The following is a 21,062-nucleotide window of genomic DNA, read 5'->3' on the forward strand; positions in this document are numbered from 1 at the left end:
TACTGCAGTTGAAATTTTTGACCCATAATGCACTTTGCTAGCGCTTTTTCCTCTTTTAATATATTCACAAAGGGCAATGAATTCACCCTGAAAGATACTATTTTCTTCTTCTAAGCAGAAGCTACTGGAAATACTTTGAATTCTGTACTGAGAGCATTTTAATCAGTTTTACTTCTATAATTGTTTGCCTCCCTCCTCCCTCCATCTTTTCTGTCACAGAACTTCTCCACAAAGGAGTAACCTCAATAACGAATCTTGAAGGTTGGGTGGGACACCCTTTGGATCCAATTGGCACCCTCTTCAGTAGCCTGATGGAAGCCTGCAGGGTGGATGATGAGAGCTTCCATGGATTCTCAGACTTCATGGGTAAGGCCATGCAAAGGCAGCAATCTTCTCTAAGTCTTCAGTAACTGGAGGCATTTGTCTATCTTGCCTTTCTTTAACTTCAAAGCCAGTGTCTTTATAGTATAAGAACTCACATTTGCATTCCCTAAGAAAACACAAGGGAGAGAAAATGTCTAAAGTAAAATTTTGTTATAAGTTATATTAAAGCACTTCAAAAATTACCAGTTACTCATTCTTGAAGACATTTCTGTATTTCACGTTTGAAATAAAACCAAATAAGACTTTATAGCAGCAACTCTCTCCACATATGTTGTTCTGTCCTCTTTTTAAGAAATTACAGGAAATCACAGAATTGTTGAGGTTGAAAGGCTCCTCTGGAGAGCATCTAGTTCACCTGCTCTGCTCAGAGCAGGGTCACCTGCTGGTTTATGAATAACCCGAAGAATGAACACCGTACAACCTCTCTGGATGATCCTCTTGCAGTGTTTGACCATCCTCACAGTAAAAAAAGGGTTTTCTTATGCTCAGACTGGATTTCCTGTATTTCAGTTTGTGCCTGTTGCTTCTTGTCCTGTCACAGGATACCACTGAGAAGAGTCTGGCTCTGTCTTCTTTACATTCTCCCATCAGATATTTATACATTTTGGTAAGATCCTCCTGAGCCTTTTCTGTTCCAGGCTAAGCAATCCCAGCTCTCTCAGTCTCTTATATGGGAGATGTTCCAGTCCTTTAATCTTCTTTGTGGCCCCTCACTAGATCTGCTCCAGTATGTCAATGGGCAGCCCTGTACTGGACACGGCACTCCAGGTATGGGCTTACCAGTGCTGAGCAGAGGGGAAGGATCACCACCCTCAATCTGCTGACGACGTTCCTCCGATGCAGTCAAGGATGTTCTTTGATTTCTTAGCTACAAGCGTGCATAATACTTCAAATTGATGACAAAGCACTTAAAATGCACGGAGAGCAGAATAAACCTCCCATAATCCAGGAGGAAGCAGTTAATGACCTGCTATGCCACCTGGACATTTGCACGTCTATGGGGCCAGATGGGATCCACCCGAGAGTGCTGAGGGAGCTGGCAGAGGAGCTGGACAAGCCACTCTCCATCATCTATCAGCAGTCCTGGCTAACAGGGGAGGTCCCAGATGACTGGAGGCTTGCCAATGCAATGCCCATCTACAAGAAGGGCCGGAAGGAGGATCCCGGGAACTACAGGCCTGTCAGCCTGACCTCGATGCCGGGGAAGATTATGGAGGAGTTCATCTTGAGTGCGCTCACCGGGCATGTGAAGGACAACCAAGGGATCAGGCCCAGCCAGCATGGGATCATGAAAGGCAGGTCCTACTTGACCAACCTGATCTCCTTCTGTGACCAGGTGACCTCCCTCGTGGATGAGGGAAAGGCTGTGGATGTTGTCTACCAGGACTTCAGTAAAGCATTTGACACTGTCTCCCACAGCATCCTCCTGGAGAAACTAGCTGCCCATGGTTTGGATGGGTGTACTCTTCGCTGGATAACGAACTGGTTGAATGGCGGAGCACAGAGAGGGGTAGTAAATGGAGTTAAATCCAGCTGGTGGCCGGTCACGAGTGGTGTTCCCCAGGGCTCAGTTTTGGGTCCAGTCTTGTTTAACATCTTTATCAATGCTCTGAATGAGGGGATTGAGTGCTCCCTCAGTAAGTTTGCAGATGACACCAAGTTGGGAGGGAGGGTGGATCTGCTTGAGGGTAGGAAGGCTCTGCAGAGGGATCTGGACAGGCTGGACCGATGGGCCGAGGCCAATTGTATGAGTTTCAACAAGGCCAAGTGCCGGGTCCTGCACTTGGGTCACAACAACCCCATGCAGTGCTACAGGCTTGGGGAGGAGTGGCTGGAAAGCTGCCCAGTGGAAAAGGACCTGGGGGTGTTGGTTGACAGCAAGCTGAACATGAGCCAGCAGTGTGTCCAGGTGGCCAAGAAGGCCAACAGCATCCTGGCTTGTATCAGGAATAGTGTGTCCAGCAGGAGTAGGGAAGTGATTGTGCCCCTGTACTCGGCACTGGTGAGGCCGCACCTCAAATCCTGTGTTCTGTTTCGGGCCCCTCATGGAGTTGCTGGAGCGTGTCCAGAGAAGAGCAACGAGGCTGGTGAGGGGTCTAGAGAACAAGTCTTATGTGGAGTGGCTGAGGGAGCTGGGGCTGTTTAGTCTGGAGAAGAGGAGGCTGAGGGGAGACCTCAATGCCCTCTACAACTACCTGAAAGGAGGTTGTAGTGAGGCAGGTGTTGCTCTCTTCTCCCAAGTAACTGGGGATAGGACAAGAGGAAATGGCCTCAAGTTGTGTCAAGGGAGGTTCAGATTGTATATTAGGAAAAAATTCTTTACTGAAAGACTGGTCAGGCATTGGAATAGGCTTCCTAGGGAAGTGGTGGAGTCCCCATCCCTGGAGATGTTCAAAATTGTTTAGATGTGGCACTTCAGGACATGGTTTAGTAGGCATGGTGGTGCTGGGTTGACGGTTGGACTTGATGATCTTAGAAGTCTTTTCCAACCTTTATGATTCTATGATTTCTATGAATATTTATAACATACATGGTCTATAAAGATTATGAATTGGAAAATAATGTTGCAGTATTGATACATGATTTAGGACAGGATGCATACACTCATTTTAACTTCAGTATTTGCTTCCCAGGAGCTTAAATGATTTGTTCCTTATTCTCAGTCTCTTTCCACCTCTGTGGTCGTTTCTTAGCACCTTCTGTGTAGTCAGAAACTCAATTCATCCCTCTACCTACAGCTCTTTTATACGCACATCCCCAAACGTCTTGAGGCTTTCCCTCAAAACTAATTTAATTCAGTTAGATTTTCTTCAGTAATCTTCTAATCCCTGTTGCAGTTTGGCCATGGCCGGCAACAAAGGGTCACACAGTCGCTCTACCACCCCTTCCCCCACAGGGGCGGGGAGGAGAATGGAAAGTAAAGGCGAAAACTCGTGGGTGGGGATAAGGGCAGTTTAACAGAACATCAAACAAAGGGAACAGTAACAACAACACTACAGATAGGGAGAATATACAGAACAAACAGCAAAATGGACGGAGCAACTCTCACCACACGGTGCCCCACGTGCTCACGAGACACAACTGCCTTCCCCCCTCCGGCCAGCTCCTCCACCGAAACCCAGCATGACGGCACATGGTATCGAATACCCTGCTCTGTTTGGCCAGGTTGGGTCAGCCTGCCTGGCTGTGTCCCCTCCTAGCTTCTGGTGAAAATTAACCCTGTCCTGGCTGAACCCAGGACACTATCCACCCCTTATTCTATACCACCTACATCATGCCCAGGTCCCCCATTTCCCAGTTCATCACCACCACTTCTCCTGTCTCCAGATATCATTCCCTTAGTCTATGGATCATCACTCTAAAGTGTCCGTTGAGTTCATTTAATCCATGGCTTTGGACTCCATCTGTCATAACAGTCTTCCATGGCAGGAGAGGGGATGTGTGGTGATGGGCGGTCGCTTGCTACATCCGGAGCTCACAACCGAAGTATCTGGTGCAACCCGTGCCACAGTTCACGAGTTGGAGATGTCGATCTTCATGAAGTTACTGGGTGCCAGTTGCTGAAGCCAGGTCCAGTCCCATCATCGCTGTGCTCTGCAAAGTTTCATCAAAGTCCATCCTTCATTAGTCTGGATGATTCTTACTGTGATAATACTGATATAACATATAACTGTAGTAGTGATAACAGACCATTACAGGGTTATTTAGCAATTAACTTTATACAATTTATTTATTGACTATTTTCACCCAAAACCAAATCCCCATGAGGTACACATCGGACTTCCCATCCTTTCCCATTACTCACCAGGTACACCCAGGTCCTTGAGCAAAACCAATCCCGTGGACGGGTTTACCTTTGCCCGAGGCAGGACTAACCCAGACTGTCTTCCCTAACATATTCCGCATGTGCACTACGGGGTCTTTATCCCCTTCTACAGGGCAAGGAAGTTTTGCTTGGGCAGGGCCAGCCCTGTTGGTGGATCCTCTGTTGTTAACCAACCAGGTGGCCTTTGCTAAATGAGTATCCCAGTTTTTGAAAGTCCCACCCCCCATTGCTCTCAGAGTGGTTTTCAGCAGTCCATTGCACCTTTCAATTTTTCCAGAGGCTGGTGCATGGTAGGGGATGTGATACACCCACTCGATGCCATGTTCTTTGGCCCAGGTGTTTATGAGGCTGTTGCGAAAGTGAGTCCCGTTGTCCGACTCAGTTCTTTCTGGGGTGCCATGTCGCCACAGGACTTGCTTTTCAAGGCCCAGGATGGTATTTCGGGCAGTGGCATGGGGCACAGGATAGGTTTCCAGCCATCCGGTGGTGGCCTCCACCACTGTGAGCACATAGCACTTGCCTTGGCGAGTTCGTGGCAGTGTGATGTAGTCAATCTGCCAAGCCTCCCCATATTGATATTTTAGCCATCGTCCTCCATACCACTGAGGCTTTACCTGCTTGGATTGCTTGATTGCAGCGCATGTTTCACATTCATGGATAACCTCTGCGATGGTGTCCATGGTCAAGACCACCCCTCGGTCACGAGCCCATCTGTATGTTGTGTCTCTTCCTTGGTGGCCCGAGGTGTCATGGGCCCACCGAGCTATAAAGAGTTCACCCTTATGTTGCCAGTCCAGATCCACCTGAGCCATTTCAATCTTGGCAGCCTGATCCACCTGCTGGTTGTTTTGATGTTCCTCAGTGGCCCGACTCTTAGGGACAAGGGCGTCCATGTGATGCACTTTTACAAGCAGCTTCTCTAGCTGGGTAGCAATATCTTGCCACAATGGGGCAGCCCAGATAGGTTTGCCTCTGCGCTGCCAGTTGTTCTTCTTCCATTGCTGCAGCCACCCCCACAAGGCATTGGCCACCATCCAAGAGTCGGTGTAAAGATAGAGCACTGGCCACTTCTCTCGACTGGCAATGTCTAAAGCCAGCTGGATGGCTTTCACCTCTGCAAACTGGCTCCGCTCACCTTCTCCTTCTGCAGTTTCCGCGACTTGTTGTGTAGGGCTCCATACAGCAGTTTCCACCTCCGATGCTTCCCCACAATATGACAGGACCCATCCATGAACAGGGCATACTGCTTCTCATTTTCTGGCTGTTTATTATACAGTGAGGCCTCTTCAGCACGTGTCACCTCCTCCTCTGGCAATACTCCGAAACCTTTGCCTTCTGGCCAGTCCATGATCAGTTCCAGAATTCCTGGGCAACTAGGGTTTCACATTCGGGCCTGCTGTGTAATCAGTGAGACCCACTTACTCCACGTAGCATCGGTGGCATGATGCGTAGAGGGGACCCTCTCTTTGAACATCCAGCCCAGGACCGGCAATCGTGGTGCTAGGAGGAGCTGTGCTTCAGTGCCAACCACTTCTGAAGCAGCTCGAACGCCTTCATATGCTGCCAGAATCTCTTTTTCAGTGGGAGTATAGCGGGCCTCCGATCCTTTGTATCCCCGGCTCCAAAACCCCAGGGGTCGACCTCGAGTCTCCCCTGGTGCTTTCTGCCAGAGACTCCAGGTTGGGCCATTCTCCCCGGCTGCGGTGTAGAGCACGTTTTTAACTTCTTGCCCTGACCGGACTGGACCAAGGGCTACAGCATGAACTATCTCCCGTTTAATTTGTTCAAATGCCTGTCGTTGCTCAGGGCCCCATTCAAAATCATTCTTCTTCCGGGTCACGTGGTAGAGAGGACTTACAATCTGGCTGTAATTTGGGACGTGCATCCTCCAAAAACCCACAACACCTAAGAAGGCCTGTGCTTCCTTTTTGCTGATTGGTGGAGACATAGCTGCTATTTTGTTGATGACATCCATTGGGATTTGACGGCGCCCATCCTGCCATTTTATTCCTAGAAACTGCATCTCTTGCGCAGGTCCCTTGACTTGACTTCACTTAATGGCGAAACCGGCTTTCAGAAGGATCTGAACTATTTTCTCCCCTTTCTCAAATACTTCCTCTGCATTGTCACCCCATACACTGATGTCGTCGATGTACTGCAGATGTTCAGGGGCATCACCCTTTTCCAGTGCATTCTGGATTAGTCCATGGCAAATGGTGGGACTGTGTTTCCACCCCTTGGGCAGTCGATTCCAGGTGTACTGGATGCCCCTCCAGGTGAAAGCAAACTGTGGCCTGCACTCTGCTGCCAAAGGGATGGAGAAGAATGCATTAGCGATTGTCAGTGGTAGCATACCACTTGGCTGCCTTTGACTCCAGCTGATATTGAAGTTCTAGCATGTCTGGCACAGCAGCACTTAGCAGTGGTGTGACTTCATTCAGGCCACAATAGTCTACTGTCAGTCTCCACTCTCCAGTAGATTTTCTCACTGGCCATATGGGACTATTAAAGGGTGAGTGAGTTTTGCTGATCACTCCTTGACTCTCCAGCTGGCGGATCAGCTGATGAATGGGGAGAAGGGAGTCTCAGATGGTACAATATTGTCGCCAGTGCACCGTTGTGGTTGTGATTGGCACCTGTTGTTCTTCAACCCTCAGCAACCCCACAACGGAAGGATCCTCCAAGAGACCAGGCAAAATGGACAGCTGTTTAATTTCTTCCGTCTCCAGAGCAGCTATGCCAAAAGCCCACCGATACCCTTTACGACCTTGAAATACCCTCTCCTATCCGTCTATACGAAGGATGCACGGAGCCTCGGGGCCAGTTACAATGGGGTGCTTCTGCCACTCCTGCCCAGTGAGGCTCACTTCAGCCTCAAATACAGTCAGCTCTTGGGACCCCCCTGTCACTCCCAAAATGCAAATGGACTCTGACCCTTTGAAATCTGATGGCATTGAAGTACACTGTGCACCACTGTCCACTAGAGCTTTATACTCTTGTGGATCTGACGTGCCAGGCCACCGAATCCACACCGTCCAATAAACCCGGTTGTCCCTTTCCTTCACCTGGCTGGAGGCAGGGCCCCTCTAATCCTGGTCAGAGAATTTGCTGCTCACTTCCTGTTAAAATGACTTGGAGGTCCCTTCAAGAGGATCGGAAACAAGATCAAACTGTCTACCTGGTCTGGAGAGCTGCCCGCTGGAAACTGGAGCGGCATTTTTCCTGGAAGAATCCCCTTTTGTGATTGTTTTACCTTGCAACTCACACACTCATGCCTCTAGGGTTGATGTAGGTTTTCCATCCCACTTCCTCATGTCCTCTCCGTGGTCACGCAGGTAGACCCCCAGGGTTCCCCGTGGTGTATAGCCTCTGTATCCTTTCTCTTGAGAAGCGAAATGCTTGCTCCTAATAGCTGAGATGCTGGCCCATACAGGTGGGGATTAGGACATACTCTCTTTGAATTGCTGGAACTCCTGGGACAGTTTCTCCACAGCCAAGATGAGGGAGGAAGAGAGACTTTCCTCATATTGCCAGAGTCTGACAGCCACTTCATCCACCATTGGTGGCTCTTCACCTTTCCAGTCTACTACTGCCAGTGAGTTGGCATATGACGATGGTGTGCTCCGCACAAAATTCCTCCACGTGGGTTGTGAGCACTGGACTTCATCTGGGTCTGTGGGTAACTGCTCATTGTCCGGGTCATAGTAAACCAGCTCCTGCACGGCTAATTCCCTCAGATACTTGATACCCCTTTCCATATTGGTCCACTTGCCAGGATAACACACAACATCCTCACTGAAGGGGTACCTTTCCTTCACACCTGACAAAATTTACCTCCAGAGGCTGAGGGCTTGTGCCTTTTTTTCAGTTGCCTTGCCAATGCCCCCTTCCCTGGCCAGGGATCCCAGCTGCTTGGCTTCCTTGCCCTCTAATTCCGAGCTCCTGGCCCCATTATCCCAGCACTGCAGCAGCCAGGTGACAATTTGCTCATCTACATGGCATCTGAAATCTTTCCACATATCCCAGCTCGCTCAAGTACAGGGACTGGGTGATGATCTCTGGCTCTGCCCCCTGTGATGACCCTGGCTCATTGTCATCCCTCACGGGGCGATCTGATTTCTTTGCGTGGTTTTTTTGTGTACAGGGGCGACTGCTTCCAGCATGGGTTGGTTTTTGGGCTCAGCCGCAGTGAACTGGAGCAGCTGCCGTTCCCGCCGGGGAAGTTGGCGCAGCCCCAGTGGCTGCAGCAGCCGTGGTGCCAGTCGGGGGGGCTGTGACTGCCTGCTGGGCCGGAGCGGCTGCAGGGCCAGCTATGGGGGCAGCACCAGTCACAGTGCCTGCTTGCTTTGTTTCCCCCCCCTTCCCCTTTAGAGCACTGAATAGTGTTGAATGGGGCTTGGTAGGCATGGACCAGACCCCAGCACGTTGCAGTGATTTGTGTCTCCGTGGAATTCCCAGGGTGGCAGCACACTTTTTCCTAATACTTTACTAGTTTGTCAGGATCCTGCACTTGTTCAGGGGTGAGTTTCAAAAACACCGGGGGTGCCCACTGCCCTAGATACTTGCCCAGGCTATCCCACACACCTAGCCACTCATAGCTATCCAGCCCCGGGGCAGGTCTCATCACGATGTTTTTAACGACTTGTTTAACCCTAAAGAAGACCTGAAACCCATTCAGGAGGCAGAACAATAGAAACACACTGCCCTGAGCATCCCACGGGTACTTGAAATTCTCAAAAGCTGTTAGGACTAGCCTGAAGGAGAGAGGGGGGGTGAGAGAGTGGGGGAAAGTATCCCTTCCGGTCTTCCCCATAGAGTGGGTTCGATTATTAATAAATAGATCTTCCAATTTTGGCCTTATTAACACAAAGGTGTAGAAACTGCCTTTCTTCAAATCATGCATTTTAATATGAAAACTTTTATTTTTACTTGAGTGGGTTTTTTAAAACCTAATTGTTTTGTATATTTCTGCCATATGGAATTGGAGCAGGTAGTTTAGACTGGATCATTGGATCTTGAGATTGCATTAGTAATTTAAATCATTTTAAAAAATGAATACTGATAGAGGAAGCATTTGTAAATGTGGCATTATAGACAGATTATGGATTAGAATGATTTCTGATATGTTATTCTTTGTGTCACCCTTTGCAGAGAACGTGGGGCAATGCAAATCTCTGGAGTACCAGCACCTGCCTGCACACAAGTTCTTAGAAGAAGGGGAATCTTATTTAACGCTGGCTGTGGAAGTAGCATTGATAGGGCTGGGACAGCAACGAATAATGCCAGATGGCTTGTATGCACAAGAGAAGGTTTGTCGAAATGAGGAGCAGCTTATTTCTAAGCTACAGGAAATTGAATTGGATGATACTCTGGTGAAGATTTTTCGAAAACAAGCAGTCTTCCTATTAGAAGGTAGCTCAATGTAGATACTAACTGCTTCTTTAAACTGTCTTCACTTACACAAGCCCACTGAATTAGTATTCCATTGGAAACTGCCTTACATACTTAAGATGTTTTTTCATGTAGAACTCCAGCAAAATTTTATTTCCAGGCTCTTATGAAAGTCAAACATACTTCAGATACCACATGACTGTAGAGATAAGGTATCTACTGACCTATAAGCCTTTCATTTTAATTTTTATTGCATTTTGTTCTTTAGATTTGTTGCTTGTCATAATCTCAGTATCCTAATTATACAACCTAGGCTCACAATTAAATAATACAGACATCAGTTATCATCAACAGTTCTTGGGTAGCAAATTTCTAAATGTCACTTGTATCCTGAAAAAGGACTAGCAGCTTTGTAAATGTATGAAGATTCTTACCTCTGTTCCCAAGTGAAGAGCTCAGAAAATTCACTTAGAATTGCTGGGACAGAAATATAACATTTTCTTTGTAGCAATTAGGAAAATTACTTGCCTCTGAAGTTTCTATCATACATGAAAATTGAAATATATGGTCAAATATTGAGGCTTAAGGCCTGGTCTTGTGACTAAATTTTGATTAAGACAAATAACTTGTGTTTGGGAATTAGCCAGTGTATTGCAATAAAATCTGTATAAAAAAGTGCATGCTCTTGCCTTAGCTTTTAAAAAGGCTTAACTTATAGTACTTACACCTCATGTTCAGAGAATAGTCTTGTGGGTTCTAAGGTTATCTTTCTAGTTTTTGTTTTTTTAAATGGAAGAAAAAACTTTAAAGGAACCAATTAGCTAAAGACATTGACCAAGTTTTGAGTGCTTGCTCAAGGGATGATGGGGAGTGTGATACTGCTCTAGGTAAGCTGCGAAGACTGTTACACAGAAGTCAGGTTTTGCTTTCTTTCTGCAAGACATTTGTTTTTTAAAACTACTTCTTTAATGGAAGACTCACAGTATGTTGTTTAGGGTTCTCAGCTTTGAATCACTGTTATTGCCCAGATCCTTAAAGACTTTGGTACCTACTGATGGTGCCATTTGAAACTGCAGAGAAGCTACACCATAGAGAGAGTTTCCATTATGGTGTGGCTGTAACCGCTGCTTTATGGCCTTTGGACAAGAACAGCTGCTTGCTGGATCCAGCTATTAACCACCATAGAGGGATCCTATGGATTATAAAATCAATTTGCTGCATCTATTTACTTGTAAGGATGCTTTATGAGGAAAAGGCAGGATTCCTCTCAAGTATTCTCCAATACTTCTAGTTTACTACTTTAATCACTGGTATTCTTTTTGTTTTCTTAAAATAGTAAACAAGGGATCATAGCAGGAAATCTGCTTAAATAACTACCTACAAAATTGCTGTGGTGAATAGTGTGCAATGATGGTGTTGCATTACTGTGTGCTGAGAAATCTGGCTTTTCTGCAATAGCTTCAGTTTACTCCAGGTTAGGCAGAAACTGCCAGCTCGGAGGAAAAACTGTGCAGTGATTTACGATCCTAATCATATCAATTGTGTTTTTATAGTTAAAGTCCTGTAGATATAATAAAGAAAGCTTAATCCAATATTAAGATGATTTCTATGCTGTTAATGCATGCCGTATGTAGCTGCCATTTGAATGTGTGGGAAAGCAGAACATAAGACTGTGTTGCAAGAACTGTTCGAATTTTTTGCTTGACTGCTAAGTTAATGACAGAATATATTTTCATATAAATGCTTTGTCATATATTCTTCATGTCCTAACTGAGTTTCTGACTAGACCTCCAATTGGCAAACATATATGAAATAGCTTCTTTCATTGAGGCAATGCCAGCTAGTTTTGAATGGCTTTCAACTTCATTTTAAATGATTGAGAGACACACTGTCAACTACTTAATCTTCATTGATGTTTCCTTTGTGATCAGCCCCAGTCTTCAGAAATGTCCACCTATGGAGCTCAGATTTTTTTCATGCCTAATGATTTTTATCTTTGCATTTTGTGCTAAGGCACCAGTCAGAAAAACATTGCTGAAACAGCTGTGCTGACCCAAGTTGTTGCTATCTCTCTCTCATGCAGTTCATCATCCTCTGCAGCAGAAGTGGTTGAATAAATTTTGTGAGTACTCCTCATCTGATTCAGTGTAGGGTCAGCCATGTTAGTTTGAACCACTGCTGGAATCTATGACACGTGTGACTGCAGTGAAGAAGTGTGCTCACACAGTCATTCATCTATCCAAGTGTGGTGGGTTGGAATCTCTAGCAGAAGAGGAAGTAGCAACTTCTAGGACTGCTGACTGCTATTTGTGCAATAATTGTCCAATAATACTTAACATAAGATTCTACCATTCTACCAAAATTATCACAGGGATGGAACACCTTTCCTATGTGGAAAGGCTGAGAGAGTTGGGGCTGTTCAGCCCGGAAAAGAGAAGGCTATAAGAGACCTTATAGCAGCCTTCCAGTACCTGAAGGGGGCCTACAAGAAAGCTGGAGAGAGGGACTTTTTACAAGGGCATGTAGTGATAGGACAAGGGGTAATGGCTTTAAACTGAAAGGCAGAAGATTTAGATATTAGGAAGAAATTTTTCACTATGAGTGTGGTGAGGCCCTGGAACAGGTTGCCTGGAGAAGTTGTGGATGCCCCCTCCCTGGAAGTGTTCAAGGCCAGGTTGGATGGGGCTTTGAGCTACCTGGTCTAGTGGAAGGTGTCCCTGCCCATGGCAGGGGGGTTTGGAACTAGAAGATCTATAAGGTCCCTTCCAACCCAAAACATTCTATGATTCTATGATTCTTATTCTGTATCTTGCAACATTTAATGCCTGAAGCTCTAGCCACTGAAGTAAAAATTGCTTGACACAGTTTTCCTATTAATAGGAATAACAGTCTTAAGGTTGCAGGAAAAATGTAAAAATGGGATTCATATGCACTGTGAACATTCAGAACTCAGCAAGCAAATAGTTTCATTTAATTTTTTTTTTTTAAATTGTCATTTCTGTTGTCAGTCTTGACACTGCTTTTATGAAGTACTGCACTGGCTGCACTGAGTGTGAGCAAAATCCATTGCCCCAACAATGGGAATAGTTTTCCCACAACAAATACAATTTTTAAGATCGTGTGGCTATAATGGACTAACAAAAGCAGCTTTAGTGCAAGATCTGACCTAGTCTTCTCTGGAGACCAAGTCCAGACCAAAGGGTTATTTAAATGCCTAATGTCAGGTGAGACATTAATAGGGATCAGGTGCTGCTGTAGTGACTGGTCATGTAACTTCAATTAAAGATACATGTTTTTCCACTGTAACCACGTCTTTTTTTTTCCTGATGGATTTGTGATAAAGCAATTATGCACCAACAGAGGGTGCATAGGGATTCATGTACACAATATAACTACGCAGAGGCAAAGTTAGGATTATCACCTTCTACTTTTGCACACCATAGACTTGCTGAATGAGGTCCATGGAGCCCTGGGACCATTCTGTCATTTGTATGTGCATTGGTAGCGTGCTTAGTACTATACAATTTGCAGTCTGTCTTTTTGTCTCAAAGAATGTATGGTATTTAATATACTTGTAAAATATTTCACAAAAATATCAGTGTAACTTTACCTTTTGTGCAGCAAACTGTCTCTGAATACCAATTCTAACTCAAGGTGTAGTGAATGTTTTTAAAAGTCCAACAGTCTGTAAAGACTGACATTCTCTGTCTCTTTCCCACAGCTGGACCATATAGTGGTTTAGGTGAAGTCAGCCATCGAGAGAGTATTCCAATGCACACGTTTGCCAAGTATCTTTTCACCTCTCTCCTACCTCATGATGCTGAACTGGCATACAAAACTGCACTGAGAGCCATGCGGTATGTATTCACAAGTCATCTAGAAAGAGCACAAGTAGCAGTATGGAAAAGGGAAATAAGCTTGGTAACCAAAACCTAGTCTAAAAGAAGCATTGTTCCCTTTAAGGAGAAATTACTTTGGTTCTGTCATCTGTAAAAACAACTGATGTCTGTAGTAACTACAGTATAATCATTTATATATGTACAATTAGTGTTTATCTACAACTGTAAAATAGATTTTATGTTACAAATCCTTCTAGAATTACACTCTTGTGGCATGTGGTTTTGTGTTAAATGACAGCTTTAGTACGTGTGTTCTCTTACTGATGTGGGTGTGGGGGTGTGTGTGATGGTAGTGACGAGGAAATGAGGAAAGAGACATCGCACCCTCAGTCTCAGGATCATCTACTGCTTAGCAGATGATAGGACTATTTGTTCCACCAGCCTTCTTTATAAATTAACTCTCAGTGATAGATTTGAAACCATATGGTGTGGTCTGAGCCAGTACTTTTTTCTTGTGCTTCATAACTAAGCAGTCTTGCACACTGTCCTGGGTTCGGCTAGGGCATGGTTAATTTTCACCAGAATCCAGGAAGGGGCACAGCCGGGTGGGCTGACCCAACCCCAACCTGGCCAAACAGAGCCGGGTATTCCATACCATGTGCCGTCATGCTGGGTTCCAGTCGGGGGGGGGTGGCACGGCGGGGACTCACTCGCCGCTCGGGAGCGCGCGGCGCTGGTCCTGCCCGAGAGAGCGGGTCTGTTGTGCGGTCTGTTTTGTCGTGTTTTCTCCTTATCTGTATCGTTGTTGTTACTGTTCCCTTTGTTTGCTGTTCTGTTGAACTGCCCTTTTCCCGACGCACCAGTTTCTGCCTGTTTATTTCCATTCTCCTCCGCACCGCGGCGGGGGGAGGGGCAGCCGCGTGGCGCTTTTGTTGCCGGCGGCAGCCGAAACCAAAACATTTAAATTGGCGCCCAACGTGGGGCACGATAACGGCAGGGCTGAGCAGCGGGTGTTAAAACAACTTTTTTAGGTTTTGTTAAATTTTGTTATACGCATTTTTCTGTGTTAAATAGTCGCTGGTAAAAAATGTTTCTGTCTTTGATCAGATGGCTGTGGTTTTTTAATCCGTATTTACTGTACTTGTTCCCTGTGGTGATGTTCATTACCTCGGGGAAAAGGATCAGGATTATGATTTTACTGTACTGTACAATGTCGACTTAAGACATGATAGCATCACTGTGTATGAAATTAGGCTTGTATTTGCATGCGGCACTGCAGTCATTTCCATACCTCGGATCCTATGTCTTAGAACTTGTTAATAATCAAACCCAGCCTGTGGGGAAAACCGGAGGGGATACCTTCCCCCACTCTTTCGCCCCCCCTCTCTCCTTCAGGCCAGTCCTAACGGCTTTTGAGAATTTCGAGTACCCGTGGGATGCTCAGGCCAGCACTCTCCTTTTGTTCTGCCTCCTGAATGGGTTGCAGGTTTTGTTTAGGGCTAAATAAGTCGTTAAGAACATCGTGCAGAGACCTGCCCCGGGGCCGGATAGCTGTGAGTGGCTGGGTGTGTGGGACAGCATGGGCAGGTGTCTAGGGCAGTGGGCATCCCCAGTTTGTTTTGAACTCACCCCTGAACAAATACAGAATCCGGACAATCTGTTAAAATATCTGCAAAAAGTGTGCTGCCTCCCTGGGAACTCCAGAGAGACACAAATCACAGCAATGTGCTGGGGTCTGGCCCACGCCTACCGAGCCATGTTCAACCTGATTCAGTGCCCTAAACGGGAAAAGGGGGGGGAACGAAGCCACAGGCACTGCGACTGGCGCTGCCCCCCCAGCCGGCCCTGCAGCCGCTCCAGACCAGCAGGCAGTCACAGCCCCTCCGACCGGCACCACGGCTGCTGCAGCCACAGCTGCAGGGTCTGCCTCGGTTTCCCCAGCAGGCACAGCAGTTGCTGCAGCTCCAGCCACAGGCACAGTGACTGAGCCCAATGATCAACCTGTGCCGGTAGCAGTCGCCCCCGTAAAACTAAAGAAAGACGCAAAGAGAGCAGATCGCTCCGGGAGGGATGACAATGAGCCAGGGTCGTCGCGGGACATAGAGACAGAGATCATCACCCGGTCCCTATCCCTGGGCGAGTTGTGAGACATGCGGAAAGATTTCAGCCGCCACCCAGGCGAGCACATTGCCACCTGGCTGCTGCGGTGCTGGGATAATGGGGCCAGCAGCTTGGAGTTAGAGGGCAAGGAAGCCAAGCAGCTGGGATCCCTGGCCAGGGAAGGGGGCATTGGCAAGGCAACTGAAAAAAAGGCACAAGCCCTCAGCCTCTGGAGGTGACTTTTGTCAGGCGTGAAGGAAAGGTACCCCTTCAGTGAGGATGTTGTGTGTTATCCTGGCAAGTGGACCAATATGGAAAGGGGTATTCAGTATTTGAGGGAATTAGCTGTGCGGGAGCTGGTTTACTGTGACACAGACGATGAGCAGTTACCCACAGACCCAGATGAAGTCCAGTGCTCACAATCCATGTGGAGGAAGTTTGTGCGGAGCGCACCCTCCTCATATGCCAACTCACTGGCAATAGTAGACTGTAAAGGTAAGGAGGCACCAACAGTGGATGAGGTGGCTGTCAGACTCCGGCAATATGAGGAAAGTCTCTCTTCCTCCCTTGTCTCAGCTGTGGAGAAACTGGTCAAGTGACTAGAAAAGAATATGTCCCCACCAGCCAGCAAAAAGGAAGCATAGGCCTTCTTAGGTGTTGTGGGTTTTTGGAGGATGCACGTCCCAAATTACAGCCAGATTGTAAGTCCTCTCTACCACGTGACCCGGAAGAAGAATGATTTTGAATGGGGCCCTGAGCAACGACAGGCATTTGAACACATTAAACGGGAGATAGTTCATGCTGTAGCCCTTGGTCCAGTCCGGTCAGGACAAGATGTTAAAAACGTGCTCTACACCGCAGCCGGGGAGAATGGCCCAACCTGGAGTCTCTGGCAGAAAGCACCAGGGGAGACTCGAGGTCGACCCCTGGGGTTTTGGAGCCGGGGATACAAAGGATCGGAGGCCCGCTATACTCCCACTGAAAAAGAGATTCTGGCAGCATATGAAGGCGTTCGAGCTGCTTCAGAAGTGGTTGGCACTGAAGCACAGCTCCTCCTAGCACCACGATTGCCGGTCCTGGGCTGGATGTTCAAAGAGAGGGTCCCCTCTACGCATCATGCCACCGATGCTACGTGGAGTAAGTGGGTCTCACTGATTACACAGCAGGCCCGAATGTGAAACCCTAGTTGCCCAGGAATTCTGGAACTGATCATGGACTGGCCAGAAGGCAAAGGTTTCGGAGTATTGCCAGAGGAGGAGGTGACACGTGCTGAAGAGGCCTCACTGTATAATAAACAGCCAGAAAATGAGAAGCAGTATGCCCTGTTCATGGATGGGTCCTGTCATATTGTGGGGAAGCATCGGAGGTGGAAACTGCTGTATGGAGCCCTACACAACAAGTCGCGGAAACTGCAGAAGGAGAAGGTGAGCGGAGCCAGTTTGCAGAGGTGAAAGCCATCCAGCTGGCTTTAGACATTGCCAGTCGAGAGAAGTGGCCAGTGCTCTATCTTTACACCGACTCTTGGATGGTGGCCAATGCCTTGTGGGGGTGGCTGCAGCAATGGAAGAAGAACAACTGGCAGCACAGAGGCAAACCCATCTGGGCTGCCCCATTGTGGCAAGATATTGCTACCCAGCTAGAGAAGCTGCTTGTAAAAGTGCATCACATGGACGCCCTTGTCCCTAAGAGTCGGGCCACTGAGGAACATCAAAACAACCACCAGGTGGATCAGGCTGCCAAGATTGGAGTGGCTCAGGTGGATCTGGACTGGCAACAGAAGGGTGAACTCTTTATAGCTCGGTGGGCCCATGACACCTCAGGCCACCAAGGAAGAGATGCAACATACAGATGGGCTCGTGACCGAGGGGTGGTCTTGACCATGGACACCATCGCAGAGGTTATCCATGAATGTGAAACATGCCCTGCAATCAAGCAAGCCAAGCGGGTAAAGCCTCAGTGGTATGGAGGACGATGGCTAAAATATCAATACGGGGCGGCTTGGCAGATTGACTACATCACACTGCCACAAACCCGCCAAGGCAAGTGCTATGTGCTCACAGTGGTGGAGGCCACCACCGGATGGCTGGAAACCTACCCTGTGCCCCATGCCACTGCCCGAAATACTATCCTGGGCCTGGAAAAACAAGTCCTGTGGCGACATGGCACTCCCGAAAGAATTAGGTCGGACAACGGGACTCACTTTCGTAACAGCCTCATAGACACCTGGGCCAAAGAACATGGTATCGAGTGGGTGTATCACATCCCCTACCATGCACCAGCCTCTGGAAAGATCGAGCGGTACAATGGGCTGCTAAAAACCACTTTGAGGGCAATGGAGGGTGGAACTTTCAAAAACTGGGATACTCATCTAGCAAAGGCCACCTGGTTGGTGAACACCAGAGGGTCCACCAACCGGGCTGGTCCTGCCCAGTCAAAACCTCAGCACCCCATAGAAGGGGATAAAGTCCCTGTAGTGCACATGCGGAACATGTTAGGGAAGACAGTCTGGGTTAGTCCTGCCTCGGGCAAAGGCAAGGCTGTCTGGGGGATTGCCTTTGCTCAAGGACCCGGGTGTACCTGGTGGGTAATGCGGAAGGATGGGGAAGTCCGATGTGTACCTCATGGGGATTTGATTTTGGGTGAGAATAGTCCTTAAACAATAAATTGTATTAAGTTAATTGTTAAATAACCCTGTCACTGTCTGTTATCACTGTTATAATTGTTATGTGTTATACCAGTAGTAGCATAGTAAGAATCGTCCAGATTAAAGAAGGATGGTTTTTTTGATGAAACCTAGCAGAGCACAGCGATGATGGGACTGGACCTGGTTTTCACCAACTGGCATCCAGCAACTTCAGCAAGATCAACATCTCCTGCAGACTGTGAGCTCCGGATGCAGCAAGTGACCGCCCATCACCACACATCACCTCTCCTGCCAAGGAAGACCATTACGACAGATGGAGCCCAAAGTCATGGATTAAATGAACTCAACGGACACTTTAGAGTGATGATCCATAGACTAAGGGAATGATATCTGGAGACAGGAGAAGTGGTGGTGATCAACTGGACAATGGGGGACCTGGGCACGACGTAGATGGTATGGAATAAGGGGTGGATAATGTCCTGGGTTTGGCTAGGGCAGGGTTAATTTTCACCAGAATCCAGGAAGGGGCACAGCCGGGTGGGCTGACCCAACCCCAACCTGGCCAAACAGAGCCGGGTATTCCATACCATGTGCCGTCATGCTGGGTTCCGGCCGGGGGGGGGCGGCGCGGCGGGGAGTCACTCGCCGCTCGGGAGCGAGCGGCGCCGGTCCTGTCCGAGAGAGAGGGTCTGTTGTGCAGTCTGTTTTGTCATGTTTTCTCCTTATCTGTATCATTGTTGTTACTGTTCCCTTTGTTTGCTGTTCTGTTAAACTGCCCTTATCCCGACCCACCAGTTTCTGCCTGTTTATTTCCATTCTCCTCCGCACCGCGGCGGGGGGAGGGGTGGCCGCGTGGCCCTTTTGTTGCCGGCGGCAGCCGAAACCAGAACACACACTTCTGGGTGAATGTTGGGATTTAAATAGAGTATGTCATATGACAACAAAATGTCTGACTTGCATTCCATTTGTCTTCAGTAATCAGGGAAAAAGGTGTTTCTCAGGGAGTGCTAGGTGTGTGTTGGCTTGATCTCAGGGCAGGCCAGATTGTTAATGGTGGCTAAGAAGGGCCTTCTGATAGAAGTTCCAAGGGCCTAAATGATCAGCAGTAAATCTATGTTGTCCACATACAGTGCAGAGAAGAAACTGGTCCCATCTGAATTGTATGGTCACTGTCAAGAACTTGTAGTAAATGATGGTTGACAAAGAATAGTCGCAACTGAATACCGAGAGCAATCAAGTCCCAGATTTAAAAAAAAAAAAAATATTGAGTTTTTTTAGTCATTATTATCAAGAATGATTGCACAGTCATTGAAGGACACGCTGTCCACATACACAGTGTTTAGCTTCATCAGACAGGCTGTGTCCTAGTGGTTTGGAGGTGTGTATTCTGGAGCTAGTTTCTCCAGAAAGCTAAACAGGGAGAAAATAATTCTGTGTTCAAAGGACTATACGGGAGGGCATGCATAAGAACAAAAGATACAGAGAAGTCAGAGTTACTGAATGCTTTCTTTGCTTCAGTCTTGTCACCTGCTAAGGCTGGCCCTCAGGCATCCCAGTCCCTGGAGGTAAGAGGGAAAGCCTGGAGAAAGGAAGACATTCCCTTGGTTGAGGAGGATCGGGTTAGAAAACGTTTAAGCAAACTGGACACCCACAAATCCATGGGCCCTGATGGGATGCACCCACGAGTGCTGAGGGAGCTGGAAGATGTCATTGCTGAGCCACTCTCCATCATATTTGAAAGGTCCTGGAGAACAGGAGTGCCTAAGGACTGGAGGAAAGCCAATGTCACTCCAGCCTTCAAAAAGGGCAAGAAGGAGGACCCAGGGAACTACAGGCCGGTCAGCCTCACCTCCATCCCTGGAAAGGTGATGGAGCAGCTCATTCTGGATGTCATCAGGACCGCAGCATGCCATCCCTCTTGAAGAAGGATTTGGGCTTTCCCCAGAAACAAATCAGAAATGAAAACTTATTTTCTGGAAGTTTCCTTTCTCAACTGGAAAAACAAGCAAGGCACTGAAAGATCCAAATGATGACATCTCTAGTTAATCATGGGGAGCTCCAGCCATCTTTTGGCATGAAGCTGCCATCTCAGCCAAAGAAGTTACTTCTCAAACAGACCAGTATAAGAAAGAGTTGTCTGTTTGTTTTCATCTGGTAAAATCGCAGGAGACATGAGCATAATCAGGGCTGTTCTCCGTAGCTCTCTTGGCATCACTTTATAAGGCAGATGAGAGTTCAGGTTTTTTTAATTTTTAATTTATTTTTAAAACTTTTTTATATTTCTAATATTTTTTATTATATTTGGCACTCTTAAGAAATGTGAACTGCTATCTTGAACTGTGGTGATGGCAGATGCAGACACTTTCTATTTCATGTCTGTCTGCATTCCTCAGCACTTCTCAAAAATTCTCATAAAGTTTGTTACTCTTTCCATTGACACCAAAGTGATAGTTCAGCTTACAAAGCACTCCTGATACAAACCAAATGAAAAACTAACTAAAACTAAATGTTGCTTTGAGGGGAGGAAAGAAAAAAGCAAACATGAAGACTCAATGTCTGTCTCATATTTGTGAGGTGGAATGGATCAGAAGAGGGAAATTTGAGCATCCCTTCCTCCATGGCATGGGTAAAATATTTCCACATAGAAATCTGCGTGGTTGCTCATGCTTTTACAAGTGGAACATATTTCATTCTTAACTTGAACATTTATCAAAGAAGTTAACTTCCCAAGACTACAGCTAGTTGTTCTCCGTACATAAGTGTTTAGTGTCAGTCTACACACAAGTCTACACAGGTCATTGATCCATGATGACAGTTCTGGAGTATTTTGCCTCTGTATTCCAAATCATCTCTTGCTGTTTCTTTTTTTTTTTAATCC

General features: G+C 47.1%; 1 protein-coding gene across 1 annotated transcript in view; it reads left to right on the plus strand.

The window, feature by feature from the left end:
* LOC104337720 (zinc finger SWIM domain-containing protein 6) overlaps positions 1 to 21,062 on the plus strand; it is a 137,013-nt gene that overhangs the window by 98,602 nt on the left and 17,349 nt on the right. The window contains exons 8-10 of the mRNA XM_075446653.1: positions 220 to 366; positions 9,362 to 9,622; positions 13,323 to 13,458. Of these exons, the coding sequence (XP_075302768.1) occupies positions 220 to 366; positions 9,362 to 9,622; positions 13,323 to 13,458 (544 nt within the window). The remainder of the gene's footprint in view (positions 1 to 219; positions 367 to 9,361; positions 9,623 to 13,322; positions 13,459 to 21,062) is intronic.

The sequence above is a fragment of the Opisthocomus hoazin genome, chromosome W (assembly GCF_030867145.1).
Source record: "Opisthocomus hoazin isolate bOpiHoa1 chromosome W, bOpiHoa1.hap1, whole genome shotgun sequence".
Lineage (NCBI taxonomy): Eukaryota > Metazoa > Chordata > Aves > Opisthocomiformes > Opisthocomidae > Opisthocomus > Opisthocomus hoazin.